Source organism: Montipora foliosa, chromosome 8 (genome assembly GCF_036669935.1).
Source record: "Montipora foliosa isolate CH-2021 chromosome 8, ASM3666993v2, whole genome shotgun sequence".
In the NCBI taxonomy this organism is placed as follows: Eukaryota; Metazoa; Cnidaria; class Anthozoa; order Scleractinia; family Acroporidae; genus Montipora; species Montipora foliosa.
The window spans coordinates 40724653-40748090 of NC_090876.1; the positions used below are offsets into that span (position 1 = coordinate 40724653).

At 40.9% G+C, this 23438-nt stretch overlaps 1 protein-coding gene across 2 annotated transcripts in view; it reads right to left on the bottom strand.

Annotated features, from left to right (window-relative positions):
• Positions 1 to 417: 417 nt before the first annotated feature.
• LOC138012694 (mitogen-activated protein kinase kinase kinase 20-like) overlaps positions 418 to 23438 on the bottom strand; it is a 39115-nt gene continuing 16094 nt past the window's right edge. For both annotated transcript variants that reach the window (XM_068859547.1, XM_068859548.1), the window contains 18 exons: positions 21688 to 21774; positions 21070 to 21144; positions 19967 to 20021; positions 19225 to 19276; positions 17934 to 18012; positions 16324 to 16383; positions 14336 to 14380; positions 14192 to 14222; positions 11760 to 11823; positions 7942 to 8014; positions 7051 to 7116; positions 6790 to 6900; positions 6078 to 6140; positions 5925 to 5975; positions 5026 to 5103; positions 3209 to 3388; positions 2344 to 2599; positions 418 to 1451 (listed from right to left, as the gene is read on the bottom strand). In XM_068859547.1, coding sequence (XP_068715648.1) covers positions 781 to 1451; positions 2344 to 2599; positions 3209 to 3388; positions 5026 to 5103; positions 5925 to 5975; positions 6078 to 6140; positions 6790 to 6900; positions 7051 to 7116; positions 7942 to 8014; positions 11760 to 11823; positions 14192 to 14222; positions 14336 to 14380; positions 16324 to 16383; positions 17934 to 18012; positions 19225 to 19276; positions 19967 to 20021; positions 21070 to 21144; positions 21688 to 21774 — 2097 coding nt within the window. In that variant the 3' untranslated portion in view covers positions 418 to 780. The remainder of the gene's footprint in view (positions 1452 to 2343; positions 2600 to 3208; positions 3389 to 5025; positions 5104 to 5924; positions 5976 to 6077; positions 6141 to 6789; positions 6901 to 7050; positions 7117 to 7941; positions 8015 to 11759; positions 11824 to 14191; positions 14223 to 14335; positions 14381 to 16323; positions 16384 to 17933; positions 18013 to 19224; positions 19277 to 19966; positions 20022 to 21069; positions 21145 to 21687; positions 21775 to 23438) is intronic.

Here is a 23438-nt window from a genome sequence, read left to right on the forward strand (position 1 = left end):
TGCTTGTCGTCTCTCACGACTTAACGGTCACCGTGTCGTCTTCAAAGTTCGTGAGGATATTTTTCATCGCTTTATCGTTTCGTTTGGGACACTAACAGCCGACTGGCGTCGCTGGCAGGGCTTCGATTGCGCGGCAAGCGAGTTGAAATGAAAGCAAAACCTTTGCCCTTGAATTCTACAGTGAATTTGTGGCCGTGGGAACATTTTAACCAGGAATATTTGAATCCACTTGGTGGGCTCGTGAGAATTCAGTGCTCAGCCTTGGTATCTTATTGTGACCGTTGACAACCGAGGAACTCATAATGGTTCAATTCGCGTCAAATCTGGAAAAAAAAAAAAACTTCAAAGGAAGGAAGCGACCAACAATGGCAATAAGGTTAGGCTTTTAACTTGCGAATTATTTCGTAAAATTATCTTCTCAGGACTCAGTTCTTGTCTTTCCATACAAATCCTTATATTCCCTCACACTGAGCTTGGGGCACCTGTGCTGTTACCTGTGAAAGACCCTTTCGAGCCTCTTTGAGGTATACAATGTAAACGCCTACAATACAACAACTGGTAACCATATTTCAACTGGGAATTTTCAATCCCTGGGCCAAACAGGGGTTTTTTACGAAGCAAGAAAGCAAGGATATTCGTTTTTCCAAAGAGTATAACTGTACATGGCCTGATTCCAAATGGTCAATTTTGTTATTGTCTGTCAGTAATGCGAGACTGACAGCGGAATGAACGAACGATAAAATCTATTAAAAAACACTACGTCAATAAAAATAATTCTTCTCAAATTCTTCCACCCCCTCCTCTTCCGCGTCCCCTGGGGTCAAAATTGCCCCTGCCCCGCTTCCCCCTACCCCGGTTGCTCCTGCCACGTTCGCCTCTTCCTCGATAGCTTCGCTGCCGTTCGTTTCCTTCAGGGTGACCCGTAACCTTCGGGTCATTAAACGTTCTGGGATCATTGACGGAGCGTCTTCTGGGAAGAACAGTGCACCATGAACCATTTTCACTGTTCTGCTCCTGAACACTTTCACCAGTGTCGTCTTCTCTACACTCTGTACTTGAGCTGTTGGCTTTTTCATTCAGGCCACCGCTTTCCCGCTCGGTGGTTTTCCTCTGTGGTGTAGGCTGTTTGGAGAAGACTTTCCCAGTTTTCGAAGAAGATCGTCCAGCTCCTTCGCTAGCAGTTGAACGCTCATTCAAAACTTTATTGTTCTTATAATTTGGACTTCTTGTCGCATAGTTTGAGTCGCTTACACTCCGTTGAAAGCCCTGATTCCACTGACGCCATCCCCTCCCACCTCTGCCCCTATCTCCCCTCCCTCGTGACCAATGTTTATTATAATTCGTCTGCGGATCATGCGCAGAACACTGCGAGGTATCGGAGGGACAGGAAACAGAGCGAGGCTTAGTGCGACTTTCTGAGATCCAGCTGGCGTCCCAGGGAGATGAATAACCTGAAAATTAACGATTAAGGTAAACAGAACACTTGATAGTGCCACAGGAATAGGTTGAAACAACATCACTACCACAAAAAAGCGTTCAATCAAGAAAGACAATGGTGTTTCATTTGTGGCATGCATATAAAGAGGATATTTTATGGCCGCTTGGAGATACGAAATTTCTCTTCGAGTGTTGAAATCAGTATTTTTCAACACGACAAGAGAAATTTCGTATCTCCAAGCGGCCATGTAATATTCTATTTATTATATAAACACCAATGAAATTCTAAATCATTTCACGAAAGCCATCGAAAGGCGCGATTTTCTTATGTAACCATAACAACCGTGATCTTTTTTACGTGTGAAGATATCATGTTTTCGCGCGAAAGCTCACTTGGTATTTCATTGGTGTTTATATAATAAAGTAAATGCCTTCACCGTACTCTGCCAAGCACCTTCAACACATGGTAGTGCTACTCGGCTGTTGCTAAGATCACCGCCAAATAAAATGCTCTACACAAGAAATGAATTCTATTGTATCACGGAATAGGCAAACGCATGCAGATATCCCAGACTTAAAACCTCGCTCTTGAGAGCGTACAGCTTGCTCAGTGGAAAACACAGCTGCCCGTTGTTCACCGAAGTGAACTCCTGTTGGATGGGGTTATTCTCTGCGTGTGTGACCATGTGGGAATACCCAGAGCTGTACGCATTGGAGAAGTTAGGCCGGGGCTGACGTTGTGTCCATCATCTGCGCTTGCCACGATCTTACCCTGACTCGAGGATTTCTCTCCGGGAACCCCGGTTTTCAAACCCTCATCAAAATCGACTCGCAGCTAATTACATCTGGCTATCGTGGGGATCACGTGTTACACATTAACCAATGAAGCTATCTAACGATCCATACCTTTGTGGGACTGCGAACTAGCTGAACCACTCCAGGGCGATCTGCTTGGCGGTGAGCTTTTTACAGGCGAAACACTAGCAGAAGGGACGACTTTTTGATGCTCTTGAGGCCTTTTCGTGGGACTTAAAGAATTCCGGAAGGCCACTTTCTGAGCCCAAGTTTCCGGAAAAGGATCCAGGCACTCAAGCTTGGGGCGAACAGCGTTCAATAGCGGCTGCGGGGGACTAGTGAAAGAGGACCGTCTCGAACTTGAGGACTGGTGAAGAACAGGAGAAAACGAAATCAATCTCATCTCACTACAACGAAAATGTCCAGCTCATCTTATCCAGCACTGCCTCTAGAGTGGGCTGTATTCGTATTATCCTATCATATTTTAGTCGTTCTCTTGAGCTTTTATGATTAAAATACTTGTTTCATCAAATCTTTCATCGACGTTCTTAGGTAGAAACTTGTCGCATAAAAAGATCAGCTCCAAACCATAGTTAATCGAGGGACTGGTTATGAAAACTTAAAACCTTCAAAAGCGAGAACAATGGTGTCGCAATCGATGTTGAATTAACCGTGACCCAGCATAATCTTTTGTTTTCGCTTCGCACGGGTTTGTAAATTAGTTGTGCATAATTTAATCGAAGGATTTGATTGGTTATCTTCTCGAAAAAAAGGTGTGTTTTGTGCAGGGCCAAGGCCAAAAATACGGACAAAAACATGAAACAAAGGAACTTGTCGAGTTTCATAACCATCTCCATGCATTAACTAGTGTCCAAACATATCACCCATTTTTTAAAGGTCACGACGTGACGTCATGCGAATGCGCTTACATCCTCGGTCTAGATATTTAAACAAACTACAGATGTTCATAGCATACCGAACTGGTTGGAGTGGGCGATTCGGAGTGGATTGTTTCTATGCGGTTGGTTATTTTTTCGACGGGTCCCACAGCAGACTGCTTCAACGTTAACTGCACATTTTTTGTAACTGTTGATCCACCTTCCTGCAGGAAGACAGTGTGCAGATGTTTGGTAGTTCTCGGCTTTTTCACGTCACTCTGCAAAACACAAATGACATTTTTTAGATGAAGGGGGTAGTTTCGGCTAAAGAAACTGTGGTCAGTGCTGCGTCGGTGGGGAAGTGGTATACAAAAATGTGGTTTTATCAACGGAGCTGATAATGTAAATTGACCACCGTACAGAGATTCTAAAAGCTGACGTTTCGAGCGGAGGGCTAACCCTCGAAGCGTCAGCTTTTAGAATCTCTGTACGGTGGTCAATTTACATTATCAACTCCGTTGATGAAACCAAATTTATGACATTTTTAGACTGCCTGCGGTTCCTTAGGGGTCCCTCAAGCCTCGCGATTGTTGAGTGAATCGCGTTTTGTCACGTAATCGAGAGAAAGGGTTTCTATCGGGACTGAAGGACCAAGTCAAACGGTGGTTAAAATGCATCAATCAGCGACTCTTACTATGAAAACTGTAAAGCCCCATGCAAATGGAGGACACATTAGCTTAAGCACGCGCGTTTTTGAGACGCGGACGGCAACCGGAATAGAACATTTCGCGTGCCAGGACAGTGGTATTTCCCAGATTTTTAAACTAATCATCTCTCATGGAGAAAAGATACTTAGTAATGTAAATGTGGTTGTGTGAATACAAATTAAAAGAGAAAACGGCTCACTTCCGGTTGTCGTCCGCGTTTCAAAAACGCGCGTGCTTAAGCTCCCTATTGTTGGCCAACAACTTCCAACATTCATATTGTTGGGTGTTCCATGTTGCGTCTGTTTGCACACCATGCTGAATCTTGATGGGAGTTGTTGCACGAAGTTTGAAACTGGTCAAACTTTTGAGCCAACAACTCCCAACATTTCTTTTGTTCCGTAATCGCCGAAGCGTAGCGCAACAATGTTGGATCCGTTGCACAGCTCGTCCAACATTGTTGGGGCCACGCACGCACATTACATATGGTCTCCATGGAGACAGCAACGCATCAGCATGTTGAAAACAAGATGGCAGCCAAATTGTGTAAGTTTACAAAGTCTTACGGGTCGCATGCTTCCCATAATACACTGCATGTTCTTACATTGTTGAGAGTCGCTGCGTCCGTTTGCACAGGAAAACCTTAGACAGCAATGACCAGAACCAGGTTGATGGCCAGCGGTTTTTGTTAAAACAATGGTTTGCTGGGGGTGCTCAGTCTCGCGGGCTCAGAAAACCTTGTTGTGGTCATTGTTATTTAATGTTTTCCGTTTGAGCACAACTGCCAACACCATCCAACAACCCCTTGTTGCGCCCGTTTAAACGGGGCTTTAAGCCAAATCTGTTCATTTGTGATAAACTTATTTTACTATTTTATCCGGAAGATCACAGTTTCAAGCGCTGCACAAGTTATAACTTTGCCCTGTGACCGAGCCAATGAGAGGAATCACAAACGTTCCTCTCCTTTTATATGAAAAATAAATTTTGTATCGCAGAGATGATTGAGAGGTGTAAAGAAGAAAATCAAATTATGCCTCTCGCAAGCCGGATAGAAAGCCACAGAAAATCGAGGATTTTACCAAAGGGTAAAGATTGTAAATAAATGTAAGGATTTTACATTTTGCTCCTATTTACCTCTGAAATTGGGCGAAGTTTTCAAAACCAACAAAAATAACAACACCAGAGAACACCACCAAAATGAATCGCCTTACCTCGTAATTAACAACGCATTCAACAGAAGGAGTTGAACCGACAGTACTGGTGTGCCAGCGGTCCATCACAAAAGGTGGCTACCAGGGAAAGCAAATCAATCAATCAATCAATCAATCAATCAATCAATCAATCAATCAATCAATCAATCAATCAATCAATCAATCAATCAATAAGATAACATTCGTCAGTTAAACTCAGTCAGTTAATGCAAGCAAGGTATAGAACACTAAAAAACACACTTTGCTAGGCGTTCTCAAGTGCGACATTTCTGTCACGTAAAAGTGATGTTTTACTAGTAACACCGCTAAAAGCAGAGAACAGTTTTCATAAGGAAGACTTAGTTTGCACTATACGTCTCTTTGAAAATAAGACTGAGTTGAGTTGAGTTGACTTGCACAAACTTGGAAACAAACGTTTGTTCGAAAAACGTAACGTTCAAAAGCGGCAACCCGATGACAAAACACTCAGGCGGGTGTCTGTCATTACTGGTCACACAGAGACCAGTAATTTCCTATAATAAATAATTGCAACTAGCCTCCATTCTTTTTATTTCTCAGAATTCATCTCTTCTTCCATGACGAAAGCCATATTCTCCTCCAAACTACACTTTCGATGCGCTTCAAACTTTCGCAAAAGTATGTTATTTTTCCCACGACCGAGGTGGTGAGTTGATGTTTGTGTTTGACGCTTCGAAGTCAATTTTCGTAACAATGAAGATTTTGTATGAAATTCATTTTAGAAACAGCCCCTTTCCTCGTAGCATCCCGGTAGCGGAAGAAATGTCTGCTTAGTTTTGTTCACACTTATTTGAGCGGCGAATAAAAAGGAACTAACTTCGAGGAAAAAGCATCAGTGAATATGTTTGCTAAAAGAGGTACACTCAACATCACAAAATTACCTGATTAAGAACTTGAAACTCATTCGAAGATTTGATTAGAAATGAAACGCTCTGCAAGCAAATAACAACGAAAAAAACACATCAAATTTGAGAAAGCAAAACAAAACCTCAAGAGATACACGAATCCAACTCGATACAACACAAATTGCTAACCTTGATTAGAAGCAAAGCTGTCTCTTCGCCATCAATTTCAACGAACATCTTCCATTTATGCTCCTATTGAAGAAGAAAACGATTGATTACTCTTTGTCGCAGGCACATTGCACCATCACCCATATCACGATCATCAATAGTACCACTAGAATTACATTACATCTCAAGCCCGCTGACTAAGGGACCTCTTCAAGTTGAATAAGAACCTACGTCAAAGTCAACGTCAAAGATCACATGGACTTCGTTTGGGTCAGTGCTAGGAGCATAAGACTGGTGATACGAAGTTTGTCGATTCGATTCCAGTCTAAAAACTCTGATTTCTTTTCATTTGTTCCTTCGCTCGTTGCTGACCAACCTGCATACAATCCTTCTCACGGGCACATTACACTATCAACAATATCAATAACTGCAATTCTGTTGTTTTTGTGAAGCAAAGTTTTGGGTGACGTGTTGTAGGGATATTCTTGCCCTGGGGTTAGGGTCGATGATTTGAGCTCGGATGCGTCCGCGATTTGTCTTGAAAGAGGTGTATTATGGGATTTGTGCAAGTAGGGAATAAGTTTTGATACCTCTTAACCAACGGTTAGTGCTAACCAGGCTTCGAGTAACCGGTCCTTGGTTGTTTCTTTGGATGAATGGCTAATTGCCACAAGCAAATTAATACCAAACCGAAAACAATAACCTCTGATCCTAGAGACCATTCACAGCTTACCTGGGTTGACTGTCCCATTCGACAGTGATTGCCGAACAACAAAACCAGAGACAGTTGTTGTGATTGTTGGTTGTTAACAATGCCGTTCATCAATGAGTATCCATTCGGCAACTAGAAGATATTGAAAGAATTGCCACACAATGTATTTATCGCATGCATTTCTGGACAACCCTTTTACAATACTTTACCCCCTCCCTCCCCCCCCCCCCCCCCCAAAAAAAAAAAAAAAAAAAAAAAATGAAAGTTTTTAAGTGAACAAACCTGAGCCTGCAGTGGTGGAAAGTGCCTCATGGATTCGCTTTCAGATCTTAAATGTTCAATTTGCTCCTGTAGAACCAATACAGAATACAGAAGAAAAGTGCATCTGGTAAAGTCATTAAACACTATTACGGGGCGACGCACCTTACCGTGGCCACCTAACAAAGTTTTGTACAAATTGTCCGCCAACCAGGGTGTGTGAATTTGATTGACAGTCACGTTTCCTTACAAAGCTCGCACAGTTGTAAGTTGAACACCTTTGCATGGGTTGTTGAGTTGACGTATTTACACGTAGTCGTCAAATATGAAAGTTTGTTGGGTGGCCACGGTAAGGCGCGTTGCACTGTATCCGGTATAATCTCTGTTATTCACACGTTTCTATGGCAACAATGGCTCGTTTCAGGGTCTATAGGGCGTAGCGACTGAAGATGGCGAGCAAATTTTCGTGTTTGCTGACGTTAAAATCGTTGACGGGAGGTAAGCGTTCGGGGCGGGAGCGTATTTACAGTTTTGCTCAACTCACGCCCTTCCTTTCCATCTCTGTCCCTATCTCCCCTCCCTCGTGACCGCTGTTAATAATAATTCGACTTCTCAGAGCGAGGCTTGCAGCGTAATTGCGCTGTTAAGAGAGAGAGTATTACATGTACGCGTGTTCAAGATTTGTTTGCTCAAGATGACTGGATATTCAGGCTAAGTTCTTTTCTCAGATTTTATCATGGAGCGGGACTTCTTAATTTGACAAGGACACGGCTGAAGTGTCAACTCTTACTTGTTCAAATTTGCTGTAGCTAAGCTAAAATGCTGAGCTGAACACAACAACCAATCCTGCCCTTCAACTTTCATTACAGAAACTAAAAGACAAACGGTAGTTTGGATCAGTGAAAGAAGATTTACCACTAATTCCATTTTGTGTCCGAAGGATTCTACACCAAGAGCTCTCAAGTTCTCCTCTGTGAGCAAAACGAGTCTGCAAAATAAATTAAACAACGATTAGCTAATCGATTTATTTCAAGTTAGCCCAGATCATTACTGATAAATGAATCTGAACAAATAAAGTGATCCTTGACAATTTGGAGCACCGGTGGCGGATCTAGGAATATTTTAACGGGGGGCAAATTGAAAGAATCGAATCATACTCTGACAAAAGTCCAGATAGTTTAGGCTGCCATTTTAACTTTGTTTATGTTTTGCATTAATAAAATGTTCACGTCAGGTAGACAGTATTTGTTTCAGCAGAAATAAAAATACAATAAAATGCAGTTGAATAGAAAAAAAAAGGAGCCAAAACGGGGGGTGGCTAGCCACCTTATTCAACCCCCCTCCCCCCTGGACCCGCCCCTGCCTACTATACGAGACAATTGCTCAAATTGTCCAGTTAAGTGCGACGAGCACTTAGTGTTCTTTTGTTTGATTGCAAATTGGCCCTTTTGGCCGCGTTCGAGTTTAAATATTCTTTTAAATTTTATGTTTGAAAGCAAGGTCAAGAGGGCCAATTTGCAAGGAAACAAAAGAATACTAAAATGGCAGCCATTTTTGACTTCCAAAAAAAACACACAACAGTAGCACTTAAAACGAAGACCCAAAAGGGTGGGTTCGAACGGGACGCGAGGTCCCATGCGAGGCACTTCCCTGTATTAAAAAGTAAATAAATAAATAAATGAATAAAAAGGACAGTTGAAAAAAAAAATAATAATAATAAAGAAAAGAAAATACAATAGCTAGCGATGGCAGGGGCAGGTTCTGATCAAGGTCCAGGTACAGGTGTAGTCGGCATCAAAAGAGGTCCGAAGTAAGTACATAAGATGAGACATAATAAAATTCTTGAAGGATTCCGGAGTAGAGAAATTTGAAGGCGGCGACAGTTTACAAATGTAGTTCCAGAAGTTTAAAGTGGTACTACGACCAAAAAAAAAATCTTTTTTTCCTTTGGATTTCAAAACTATGTTAACTAAACACTAACTGACCCAAGTTTTAAGTTCTGATTTTAAAAAGACTCCTGTTTATTTTATATTGGTCCGCCATTACTAACTTTAAAATCTTGAGAGAGCTGGGTCGAGGAGAAAATGACGTCAAAGACTCACTAGTTTAAGAATTCAATGCGTGTGTACGCGGCTGAATTAATATGCAGCACGGGAGTTTCGGGCTTTCAGACTATTAAACCAGTGCTTTGCATATATAATAAATTGCGTTTACACGCTGAAATTTTAAGCTAGTGAGTAAATGACGTCATTTTTTCTAGATCCAACCCTCTGAGGTCCAATCGGTTAGTTTTGAACGTGAGTAATGGAGGACAGTGAAATCCCAAACTTACACTCAAAATAAACAGCCTTTGGATAAAAATCACAGCTCAAAATTTTGCCAGTTAAGTGTTAAGCGAACAAGCTTTCAAAATCTGGAGGAAAAAAGGAAATGATTTTTTGATCGTAGTACCACTTTAACAATTCTGTTAAAGTAGGAAGACTGATAGGTGCTTGTTTTACATAACGGTGATTTAAGACTGTTATATTTAAGACTACTATATCCCAGTAAAGCTCGGTGTCATTTCTTCGTTTACTTAAAAGTAAGTGGTGGTCAACTAGAAAGCCTTCGCTACTTTGACCACCAGACACATTTTATAACCTGTACTGTAATTATTTTATCTTGTAACCATGTGTTGTGACTATACTTTTCTTTCTATGTTAATGTTATGTAAATAGTGTGAAATAAATGAACCATGAACCAGGAACCATGGGAAGAACTGAGTCTGGTACGGCTATGGCAGGCAAAAGCTACAAAGTCTTTAACATTTGAATCAGTAAGATTGTTCACACATTTGCAGAAACAGACCATATCTTTGAGTTCACGGTCAAAAGTTAGTGGCAGAAGGTTTAAGGCTAGAAGCCTGTCCTTGTAGGACATTTCCCCGACACGAGTTTGTAGGATCCATCTCGTCGCTCTCCTCTGCACTCTTTCAATCTCTGTTTTAAGGGATATTTGCGAAGGGGATCAAACTTGCGTTGCGTAGGACAGCTGCGATTTCACAAATGCCAGGTAGAGTGTGCGCCTGACTGACAGATAAGTCAGTAGCGGGCGTGTGCGTTTCAGAAGCCCAAGGAGTCTGTTAGCCTTGCTGACGATGGTGTGGACAGGTTGGTCCCAAGAGAGGGTACGTGTGGCAGTAACCCCGACATCTTTCTCATTGGCGACACGCTCAAGCCGAACTTAGTTGAGGTGATAGTTGTATGTTAGGGGATTCTTTTTACGGGTCACGGTTAGGACTTTGCACTTGCTGGCGTTAAAACGGATGTTATTACGCTGAGACCACACATCGAGGTTGGTAAGCGTGGTCTGTAAGGAAATGCAGTCGCCCATTGATTTGATGCTGCTATACAGTTTCGTATCGTCAGCATATAATGCTACCATAACAGCATCCACAGTTTCTTCCGGGAGATCATTGATAAAGATTGCAAACAATAAAGGGCCCAAGAGACTTCCTTGAGGGACACCGGAGGTGACTGGTGCCCACTGTGACGCTGCACCCTCGATAATATAACGACTATCTGCATCCGTCCACCAAGATAGTCAGTGAACCATGAATGTAGCCTCCCAGTCACCCCGTATGCCCTCAGCTTAGCCAGTAGGATCTGATGATCTACCCTATCGAAGGCTTTGGCGAAGTCCAAGTAAACAACATCTTTCTGAGTGTTCTGACAAAGGTGATGTCCGATAGTGTGCAGTACTGACAGTAGCTGTGTAACGCATGATCGATTCTTGAGAAATCCGCGTTGAAGTTTTGTGATTAAGTTCTTAATGTGATTGTACATGCCCTTAAATACACAACGTTCCAAAACTTTGCTTACAATCGGGAGAAGCGATATGGGTCGGTAATTATCAGCTGGCTCTTTCGATTCTTTCCCGCAATTCAAATATTTAACAATTAGACGCGTAGCCCTTTCGCCTCCTGGGCTATTGACCCGTGGTGGCATTATTTTTTGGTCTTCATTGATGCAAAGATGTGTTTCAGTGTTTTGAAGTTTGACTAAAATAGCGTGACACTGCCCCTTTAACCACCTACTCGCAGTCAAACCGAGGCTCAATTTACGCCAACCTCTCTCGTCCAGGCTTCGTTCCACCCTGGGAGAGAGGCGCTCTTCGGGGGAGGAGCGCGGGCTCCTTTCCCAAATCGAGCCTACGCCACACCTGAAGGTCACCATTTGTTTTACGGAAGAACCGAGTTACGGAACAATAAAATGACATTATAAAAATGGCTCCCAGTTGTATGACCGAGCACAAGCTCGATTAATTTGGGGATAAGTTACAAATTTCACTAAACAAGGTCAAATTCAAATGATTTGATGAGAGGAAAGACCGACGTACATGGAGAAAAACACATCGGTGTGGAGAAGACAACCGAAGAATTTAACCCACATAGAAACGATTCCGGGAATTGAACACGGAGCACACATTTCTGGAAGGCGAGTGCTTTCACCACCGCGACAACCCTGTTTCTTAAATAGGCCATTTCCGTGGTAATGTCTACCTCCTCTTCAAAGCGAGTCTAAGTGCGAAGCTTTTTCTTATGAAAATTGGTTTTCCCTCATAGAACTAATTACCAACACAAAAACTTCGCACTTAGACTCGCTTTGACGAGGAGGAAGACATGAACTCGGCATTAGAAAGAGTTCCTTCGGTGTGTTACACCTTTCTGGCGCATAAAATCAAAATTGACTAACCTTCTTCCAGTGATGTGATTGTCCAGAAAAAGTGGAACATACATCACCAGGTCTTTGTGTCCACCTAAAAAGAACAAAACGAAGAACCATTTACTCGAATGACGTTGCATTAATGAATGTAATGATATGTGAAATGAATCATATATTGAACTGCGGATATGAAATCAGAGAAGGGTTTCTTTTATTTTTGGCAAAACGAAAATTTCAGCCATGACATGGAATGATGGAAAGGTGTAATGAGCCTGGGAAAAGGATAGAATAAAGGTTGCTTAGCAACAAGTGAAAATTCAAGTCTTGGGCTGGAATCGAACCTACGACCTCCGTAACACAAGTTGGATGCTCTACCCCATTTAGCCACTAGAACTCGATGGAAAGCTACAAACCCGGTCATTAATCGTTGGAACAACGATTAAAGTTGGAAAAAACCGCGAGCTTTGCAAGAAAATGTGTAATCACCAACTGTTTTCAACTTTGTGAAGGGGAAAGGGGGAGATTCCCATGAAGTGTTCCAACAATTTTGACTTGGTCAAAATTTTGGTCAAAATTTTGGTCAAAATTTGGTCTGCGGGCTCTACAAAGCCATACGCCTCAGTGAGTTCTAGTAGCTCAATGGGTACAGCATCCGACCGCTGACCGGTGTACGGAGGTCGTAGGTTCGAATCCTACCTTGGATTCTGATTTTTTCAGTTGTGCCTTTCCCCTGTTGCCAAGCAACTTGTATTCCATCCTTCTCACGGCTGCATTACACCTTTCCATCACTCCATGTATTTGTATAAAACTAAGGTGTATGATTTTGTAGAGCCCGCAGACCAGTGGGACACTGACATTGTCTATTCAGGACCTAGATAAACGACCTAATTCTCCAGTGAATTCCAGTAGCTCAATGGGTAATGCATCCGACCGCTGACCGATCGAATCCTTCCCAGGACTCTCATTTCAGCTGTCCTTTCGTGTGTTCAGCCATGAAGTTTGTCGTAAACGAGATGTAAAGTTTCTCTATTATCCTAAAACGTCGCTGTGACGAAAGGATAACGCTTTGAAACGTCGGTGCACAAATCTTTCTCAAGGTGCCGGGTTAATTTACCCCTATAAACTCCTAAAACGTCTTCTGCAAGTTCACAGCTTCAAGCATGTTAGTGATTACAACACAAACAAAACCAATAGAAAAATGGACGTTTTGTTCACTGCACGCTGAACTACAAAGCTAACTCGCAGGCACTCCCGTTGAAAAACGAAACGCAACTTGGTTAAAGTGCACATAACCGGTAAATAAACAAATTAAACACGTTTTCCAGACTACTTATTCGAAGGAATTGTTGGATTTGCTTAAATCCTCGTTTTTTTGTGATTTTTTTAACCGCGGAAAATCCCTCCAAAAAACACGCCATTTTTGTTCAAGTCCGAGCACGGGAACAATTGGGGAGAATGAGACTAATGGCATCAATCCAAGAAGTTACATCCCCGCGCTCACAGTGAAATCGTCATTTCACATAGCTGCGATCTTTGTTTATAAATCACGAGGAGAGAAAATACCTAAATTGTGTGTTGCTCCGAGACGAATTGGGAGAAGGCAACCGGATTGCCATTTACACAGCGTGGAAAAGTTGAACTCGAGTCAACCGACGACACATCCATGTATCAACTCCTTAATTCCTTTTTAATCGACAGCAACCCGGAGATACTCAGCAAAAACGTCCAAAGCTCCGGACATGAATCAAACCTATACCTTTCCGGGAAAAATGCTGGGATGCCGTAGAACTGAGATATTGGATTCTCTTGAAGTACTCATTTTCCCGATTGTTCAATTTCATTCCCTTTCTTGCACTGAAGACAGTGAATGGTACTTAGTGTTTCCAATGTCTGATCAGTTCACTATTGTATTCTGCAAACTCAAATATTTCCTGGAACTCGACTTGGAGAGAAATCTATCGGTTTCCACAAAATGATTAATTGGTAACAGGACTTCATGTCGACCAATTCGGTCTGTAATCATACGAGTGATTAAACAAAGCGGACTCTCGCTTCGCGGTCGTCCGATTTTGCTAAGCACTTGTATTACCGGCCGAATCGTTATTTTGAATTGGACGACACGAAATCCTGTTACCAATTAATCATAACAATTACAATTTCCGAGAAAACAAATGCATTCCTTTTTGACTGTCTAATGTTACAAAATTGTCCGCTTTGGAAAATCCCCAGTTTGGTAGGGTAAGTGGTTGTTGCTATGGTTATTGTGATAACTTCTGTGATTGGTGGATTAAGCTGAGTGCACTTAATATGATTGGCTGATGTAAATGTCCGATTACAGTGTCCGATTACAACCCTACACAATAATTAGTGAAAAATAAAGCACTTAATGCATCAATCAAATTTAAGAAAACTAATGGTTATGATTAAACTGTGCAATCTGCGAAAGATTTCGTCGTACTTACTATTCTGAGCCACTTGCCGCAGCCAAAGACTCTGAAAACAAACACATTTTTTTTCTCATTAAACATTTCTCACATTGAACGCAGTTTTTGGAAAGTGCAAGAAAAATTCAACAAAATAAACCGCGATGACAGAATAACTGTTACCACATCACTTTCTGTCCATGAATTTACATCATGCTTATCCAGGACCTGATTAGAGAGACAAAAAAAAACACAAAAACAAACAAAAACCGTAAGAAATTCGGCGGGGGATTATTTATGGCAATTCCTGTTGTGCAACCTCTTTTCGTCAAGGGTCTTTTTATCATCAGGTGCCTAGTTTAAAACCGTTTAAAATGTTTGAACCAGGGGTCATATCATAACCAAGTGAACTGCAGTACGATCGTCCACGTGAATGTGGTCCTAAGAAGGATGGCATTGACTGACGTTTCGAAAAACTGCGCGGAAGTCATCATCAGAGTCAAGTGGTCGTTGATCTGATTGGTCTGCAGGTGGCTTTGACGATCTGAAGGGCCTCTTGTGCGTTCAACGGAGTCATCAGTCGAAGTCCACCCAGAACATGTAGCCTTTAAGAAGTCGTTCTCTCTGTCGTCCAAGTGAACGTAAGATAGTAAATGGTTTGCCCAGAGTATTTGCAGTATCTACTGACGTCACACAAGTCACTTGACTCTGAAAATGACTTCCGCTCAGGTTGTCGCAACTTCAGTCAATGTCATCCTTTACAGTACTTCTTCGGACTACACTCACCCGGACGATCGTATTTCACTTAATTATGAGGTGTCTAGTTTCCTGGCCTCAAAATGCAAACAAGGCCCAAAGTAACCCTGAGTAATAACGACTTTCGCATTCGACTACGAGGGCGACAGCAAGTCTAAAGGCCCGGGAAAAAGGCTTCGACATTTGCTGTAAATGCTAGCGCATAAAACAGATTGGATAGTCTGTGTTCTCGGTCCAGTCCATCCGAGTGGTCACGTTATTAGTCACGTGATCTTAGCGAGGTTTCGATTCCGGGTTAAAGTGAAACCTCGACGTTGTTTGTTGATTAGAGATGACCTTGTTTTGGATTTTTCCATGATTGTATGGATAGCAAGGAAAGTGAATCAAGTAAAGGTTACTCATTAGGCGTAAATCACGGTTATTTGTGTAATCGGAAGCAGAAAATGCTCATTTCCAGCCAAGTGCGTGGGGATTTTTGACGACGAAACATTCACCGAGGTTCGCAAATGATGTGGCTTTAGCTTTGCGTGAAAAAATCGCGGCAGGGATGGATTTTCGAGTCGCAAACCGCCTCTGAGCTGACAACGGTCGGAATCGTAGTGTGCAGCCTTGACTTCGTCTTAGAACATTGAAAACACGGAATTCCTGAAACGGTAAAATAAGCTCCAAAAGGCACAAAAATACACCAGAGGTAAGTCATTTTTATTCATTTTATTGAATGAACGTTAAATTGAGCGTTTTTTAGGCTTCATAATCTTCGGTATTTTATTTCCCATACAAAGTCTTACAACGCGTTTAAATTCTCAACGGCTGCCTGTAACGCAACACCGCTTTTACTCAAAGGTCATCTTCCACTAGTAATCAATTATTACACGCTCTCTAGTGACGCGAACTTGGGCTGCCTATGGATTTTGTTGAACGATGTTGACTGTTGGGGTGGGGAAACGGTTTCACCACATCATCAAATTTGATTCAACAAAGCTTCACGAGAGGCCTGGTATTCAGTCCCAGGCTGCAGCTGCGGTTGTTACTAAGGATACGGATATAGATTTGTCATTGAGAGACTGGTTAGTGCGCATGCGCACCCACCCAACAATGTCGAAAGAGAGTGGTTTTAACAATCGCGATAAAACAAAAGAAATGGTGAATAGTTGTTGATACAAAATCGAAAGGTTGTTGAAGTAAATGTTGAAGAACTTAATTGCCCGGGCCTTAATGAGGAACCCCTTTAGGAGAAAAAAGAGTAGCAACATTTAAGTCGACTAAAAAACTTTGTTCCTTCGTATTCCATTATAAAACTCCGATCACGGTCAGGATTGTTCATACACAGTGACACGGCAAACCAAGAAAAAATCTACAAACAAAATACCAAACAGGGAGAAGAAAATCAGGAAAGTTAATGTCAGAGGAAGTACCTTGGACATCGAGTGCAGTTCGTCCATTTCCTTTTCTCTTTCTAGAAGGCGTAATTCTCTCTGAAACAAAAGACTCAAGGCCTTTAGGTTTGAAGGGTACGATTTTCGTTCGTACCCTGCGAGCCCAGGCCCTTCGATCTTCCAAGATAAGAAGGGAAGAGGAGGGGACCTCTGCCAACCGCTTCGAATCTCTTTGTTGAGCATGCGTTAAAAATTCAAATGTATTCGGGTGTCAGTCACGCCTGACCAGTAACAGCAAAACCACAACACTAAAACAAATAGCCGGTATATTTTCGAACAACTCTGGTAAACACACGGCAACCAAGGAATCATTTCCTTGAAAACTCAAGATATTTCATACTTTTAAAGTGCCATTTCTTTTTTTTTACAGAGAAGTTTATAGGTTTCTGACAGACTGGTCAAGATCGGTCGGTTGTCCCATAAAATCTTCATACAATCTGCATCAGTACCGCGTTCTCCTACTTGTCGAACGCAAAAACACTGTTGTGATCGAATTAGGTTTTTGAGATAGAGCGGTTTTCAATTGAGTGTCGTAAAACAAACACCAAACTGCAGGGCCCACTTTGCTGCTACTTTTGCTAAAATAAACAAACAAATAAATAAATGACAAAATTATTTTGTTTCTTGCTGTGAATTTTTTCTGAAGGTAGCGTAATTGTATAGTAATTTAGCTGCGATGTTACGTGCACAGCTCCATTCCTTCGATCATTCGCCATTTTCAGCAGTTTCTTTACAAACAAGTACTGCGGGCTCATATTTTTCTGCTAAACCGCTGACAACACAATGCAGCGCGGCGATTTTGCGACTAAAATTTGCGAAATTGCGACTAAATTTTCGTATCTTATCGCAAAATGCGACTGGATTTTTTCGTTAATTTCGAGCCCTGCAAAGTAATTACTTCGACCAATCACAGCAGATGCAGACCGTGCTATGAACCAATCCAGATTCGTAGCAATTCCGTATTGATTCCGATTCGCAAGTCAAGTCGCGATTGGTTTTGGTTTTCCTTTTCATTGGTTGACAAACTGGCGCGAAATTTTTAAACCAATCACCAAGCGTAGCAATGGCAATCGCGTAATTAGTTTCGACATTTAGAGCGGTTTTCAATTGAGTGTCGAAAGTAATTAGCGAATTACTTTGGTTTTGCATTACTTCACTCAGTGATTGATTCAAAGTTCTCGCGCCAGTTTTTCAACCAATCACAAGTGAAACCAAAACCAATTGCGGCTCGCGTATGCACATTTTCCCGCGCGTTGTGTCGGCTACATGTAATTACTTCCAGTTTTGATTGGTTTACTGGATTGTCTCCGTCCTTTTTGATTGGCCAAAGTAAATACTTTGGTTTTGGTTTTACGACACTCATTTGAAAACCACTCTATTTGAAGATTTCTCTTCCTGGAATAATAAAAGTCTTGGCATGGGGAACCAGCCCCGTTGAATAGCACTTGCCTCGACTTTCTTTCTTCCGGATATCACGAATGATGAACAAACAACTCACTAAACCTTAACACAACGTGAATCAATGGAAACCAAACAAAGAAATAAACAAAATAATTAAAAGAGGGGGCCAACTACACAAGCCATCATACCTCACGCAATTCCCGCTCTTTCTCGGTCAAATCCCTCTCTATCTTTTTCAATTTGCTCAAAGTGCCTTCAATCTCGGAGCTGAAATAGAGTTGAGGTTATTGAAGAAGTACTTGAAATATTCACCCGTATTTCATAGAAAACCGGTAGATAACTAGTAATTATTCATACATGCACAAATTCTTTTCATTACATTTGTGTTCCACTCAACGTGCAAAAATTACTGTTTCGTTGAATTTACAGGACTGAGAATTTAATAAAATATCATTGTCTATTAATATAAAAACATCGAATGTCACATGTGCCCTCGAAGCTTTGCTTCTCGGACATTCTGACGGGTTTTTGTTTACATAAATAATGGCCGTGTTTTCACGAGCAGTTTTTCAGGTCGCTTAGCGAGTGACAACCGAACATTCCGTGAAAACAGTTCCTTTCCCAACTCGCTCAAAGTTAGGCAAGTCGGCAAATTTCAATAGAATTCTAATCAAATTTAAGCCTCCAAACCAGGCAATTACTTTCGGCGAATGAGGAGTTGCTTGCGGTTATTCAAATCGGAAATACAACAGGCGTTCTATTTCTATTATTTTTATTATTGCATAGGGAAGATATCTGTTTACAAACATTGCTTTTGTTATTCAAATTTGCCAATCACAAGAACAAAAAGAACCGTTGTTTCGGCAGCCAATGAGGCTCTGGTTGACACATTAATGACAACAGGTGACGTTCACGATATCTTCCCTATTGGCACGTGCTCTCTCCTCATTTAATCTTACTCGTGAAAACACATAAATGTATTATTTTTAAGTCGCTTAACGAAGTCTGCAAACAAACCACTTTCAAGAATGTTGTAGGCATAGTTCTTTCTTATCATCACAAGTGACCATAAATCACGAGATGCACGAGTAAGTTCGAACGATATTTTTCAGTTTCTCCACGGCAACTTTCGTATTATAAGCCAGTTCTGAGTTCGAGAAACGAATGTGCGCGTTGGGATAAAAACAAGCATATACATTTATGTAATTGTCTTTTTTTTATGCAATTTGTCTTTTCTTTCTGAACTCGCTTATTGCACTTTATAACCAATTTATTTTCTTGTTATTGACCAATTCTCTACTTTCTGAAATCGCATAATACACCTTGTTTACCTCCCAAATTTGCATATGTATTGTTTTCGATTTCTCTTGGGACATCTTCATGTCCCAGGAGAAATTAGAAACAATTATTATGCAAAATTTTGGGGGGTAAACAAGGTGTATTATGCGATTTGAGGAAATAGTGAAGAAAAAATCTTACCACCAGATCTTTTTCTGTTCTATGAAGGAATCGGTTTCACGTTGTAAAGATGCTAGAAGGAAAATGTAAAAACAAAGCATAAAATTATCACACAATAAATAGGCCAGTTTTGAAAATAATATAATACTCTTCGTTTGTCCCTCCAAATTTTGCATAAGCATTGTTTTTGTTTTCTCTTGGGACCACTATAAGTCCCAAGAGAAACTGGAAACAATGCTAATGCAAAATTTGGAGAGACAAATATAGAGTATTATGGTACATTTATTTCCGAAAATGGCCCATTATTATTGAACACGCACAAGCTCACAGTACAAATTGATCTAAATGATACAGCTCTGCAATATATTACTCTTGAAGTACAATACGTGTACATACTTCATTGACTACTCCCCATAGGCGCTTTTCAGGGCCAATGAAACACAATCAACGAAACGAAAGAACAGAACAAAAACAACAGCTGTGAAGAATCCCAACTGGCTGGAGGCAAACCTGTTGGCTACTTGCAAGTGCAGGTGAGAAGTCGAATCAGGCAGGGACTACCAGGAACAAATTCAATGAGGAGTCAAAACGGGTCTTGAACCCGGGATCTCCGGATATCAAGGCAAGAGCTCTGACCACTGGGCCGTACTGCCTCCCACAGTCAAATAGGGGTGATTTTTTGGCATTTTAAATACAATTATCAATGAAGATGCTATTGTTTAATTGCTGTAAGCCTTAGAAAACCCAGCTATTGTGTACTAACCATCACTACCCATTGACTTCAGCTCTGTCAACACTTCTCTAAAATTTGGGCGTTTCTGCTCAGAAAGAAAAACAAAGCGAGAGATTACTTTAAAAACTGCCAGTACATTCACTTTCAAAAAAACTCTAGCAAAAATTACGATCTAAATTGATGGCATTTAGTCCGAACTGGAAGTGAGTTTTGTCTCTTTTGTTGCTGTTTCTGTTAATGCAAATTATGGCCGGTCAACTTAAAAATTATAAAAACGTACCCCAGAGCGAAATTTTCAAAGTACACAAGTCACGCAGAGCACGAGGAGTAAATCGAGTTGTGCACTCACCCTCCAATGACATGTCCTGGATTCGATTAGCAGACAGAAAGCCACTGTACGTGGATTGAGTTTATGGGACCTTGGGGGAGCAGTGATGTCACAGTGGTGCGAGCATTCGCCTCCCACCAATGTGTCCTAGGTTCTACTCATAGACTTAGCGTCACATGTTGGTTATTGGTCCAGTTTTCCCCTCTCCTCAAAAATTGATTTGATTTGACTTTCCTACACAGTATTCCCAACATTACTACCATAGTACCTCATCACTAATTATTAAAATACACTTGACACTTACATTAAGTGCCAACCAGTCAGAGGAACTGGATGTAATGATAACATTACAATAATTTCAGACTTGTGCACACCACAGTAACTTTAAATTAAGAGACCTAGGGCTACATGTACATTACAAGTCATAATAATTGTGTAATGTTATGAAGAAAAAGGTAGCATCTGTAGTTGACAAAAAATATTAGTATTAGTCGTAAACTGTTATATAGCTGAACACAAGACAGTCCTCGCAAAATGTTGGTAATAAAGGACCATCAAATCAATAAAAATTAATGTTGGTCTGTGATGAGGGAAGAGAGCTTTAATACCTGAAAGTCTCTCTTTAAGCAGAATGGCGAGCCACCATTGTCAACTCACACACAGTGATTAATTTTATGGTATTGTCGTGTAATCTATCGTAAGCAACATTGGTGGAAGGGCTCTCATGACTGGGCCAACCCTGCTCTCCTGCATCATAATAATACAGATACCGTAGTAGCATTATTGCTAATAGAATACACAGTACCTTTGGGTCTGCAAGCCAACATTTCTTCATAAGGTTGGCAAACTTTGCAGGGCAAGTAGTTGGTATAGTCAACCTCTGGAAAGAAATAAAATTATTTTAGCCCATAATTATCATTATAAAAATACAATAATTTATAATTACGTATTTATAAAGTTTTAATCATTATTCTTTGTTTGAATCCATGTGATGTGGGTTGAGTTTGTTGGTTCTGTACTCTGCAGTACGAGGTTTTTCTCTGGGTACTCTGCAGGTTTCCCCCTCCCCTCGAAAACCAAAATTTGATTCACATTTTAGGGTAACTAGTCCATTTGGGTAGTCCATGGACTGGGGGTCAGTGTTTTGTCGAGCACCTGTATAATCTGAAATCTGAAATTAATGTTCATACATCATCAATAGGTGGTTTTCACGTTATGTCATGGCTGCCATGTTGGTGGACAAAAAACAAAAGATCTCTCATTAGCTCCTTTTGTTCATCCACTGTCTAGCAACAGTAATTAACAGTACTGTACATTGCTGCAATGTTATCTGAGTCTGCAGATTGGTTGCAAACCACCTAAAAAGAAGTTTATATTTTATTAATTTTGTTCATTGACAAGTGTGCTACATCTTAATTCCTACCTCTCCATTGACCACCACCAACCAAGCAACCTGGACTCCTTCCAATCCTTTAAAAGGAACTTCTTGGGTCAACAACTCCCACAAGATCTACAAAAAACATAGAAATACACATGGCCATAAAGTACATGTACTTACTGGTATAAAATCCCAATGCAATAATATGTGTATCACCTAATTACTTCATAGGATAAAAAATATTATTTTTCATTTTATACATGTACATGTAGCATAAAAATAACATAAAATGGATGCTGAGAAAGTTTATTTCTACATGTATACCGGGGAGAACTAGGTACATGTATGATTTTATGAAGTGGCACAGGGTATTTTGCAGTGGTACGCAAATGTACCAAGATTTAACACATCTGTACTGTTCACAAGATCTCTATTGCCCTTCAAAAATCTTAAGAATGAGATATTACTTGCAAAGGTTGATATAAATAATTAGATATACAGCTGTATCTACAATGTTACTTAAGTACTATTATTTTTATTTTTTTTCATTCTCTTCTTTTTCAAATCCCAAAATACATATATTGTTTACCTCCCCCCACCCCCCCCCCCCAAAAAAAAAAAAAGCATAATCATTGTTTTCGATTTCTTTTGGGACATGAAGAGAAATTGAAAACAATGCCTGTGTAAATTTTGGGGGGTAAACAAGGTGTACAACTGTATTATGGGATTTGAGAAAGAAGAGAATTGTATTGAGAAATTTTTTAACCCACTGACTCCTGGGGGGTTCCCCATTGACGAGTAATTAAATTGTCTGGCGTTAATAAGACAGAGTAAAATACTATGTCTGGCCGGTTTAGGCCTGTTTAGCCGTCAAAGGGTTAAACACACTATGATGCACTTGAAAAGTCATTTGCCAGAGCTAGCATGTAATTACATGCACAACAATTTTGATACACGTCGCCAATGCAAGCGTGAGGAGAAACAGCTGCCTTTACCCAAAACCAAAAGCAACACTAATAGTCCTTAGATTTACATGTACCTTAATGCTAGAAATACATGTCTGACCTCTAGCAAAATAATGCTTAGACTTCAAGGGATACTCTGTCTTGGATATCAAAATTGGGCGTGCATTGTAGAATACAGCTGTACATGGCTGTATGCATTTCTAGACTTAAGTTGATAATAACCAAGTGATTCCAGGCTCGTTATACATGTACATTCATACAATCATACATACATGTACATACACAAGGTTGCTGCCTAATGTTTGCCCAGTCGCCTGCGGCACCTTACTTGCTAGTGCGGGTGACCAAATTTCAGAACGAGTAGCCCGAACGTGTACCAAACTTATCACAAGGTGATTCATCGTCACTTAATTTTAATTAATTAATTCTGGGCTCTTGAAAAAATGACTCGGGCTACTAACTGTTAATGTTGGAAGCCCATGGGGCTCCGGAAAAAAATTTTTAAATAGGCAGCAGCCTTGATACATACATGTATACATACATGTCATACTTATTGACCACTTCCCATAGAGACTTTTCAGGGCCAATCAAACACAATCATTACTGAACAGAACATTCAACAACAACTGTTAGGAATCCCAACTGGTCGGAGGCAAACCAGTTAGCTTTTACAAGTGCAGCTGAGAGGCTGAACCAGGGATTGCCAGGAACAAATTCAACTCAGAACGTGTCTTGCACCCGCAATCTCTGGATCTCAAGGCAAACTGTGCCCTAACCACTGGGCCACACTGCCTCCTTCTGCCTCAAGTACTGTAAGAAGTCATTATTTAC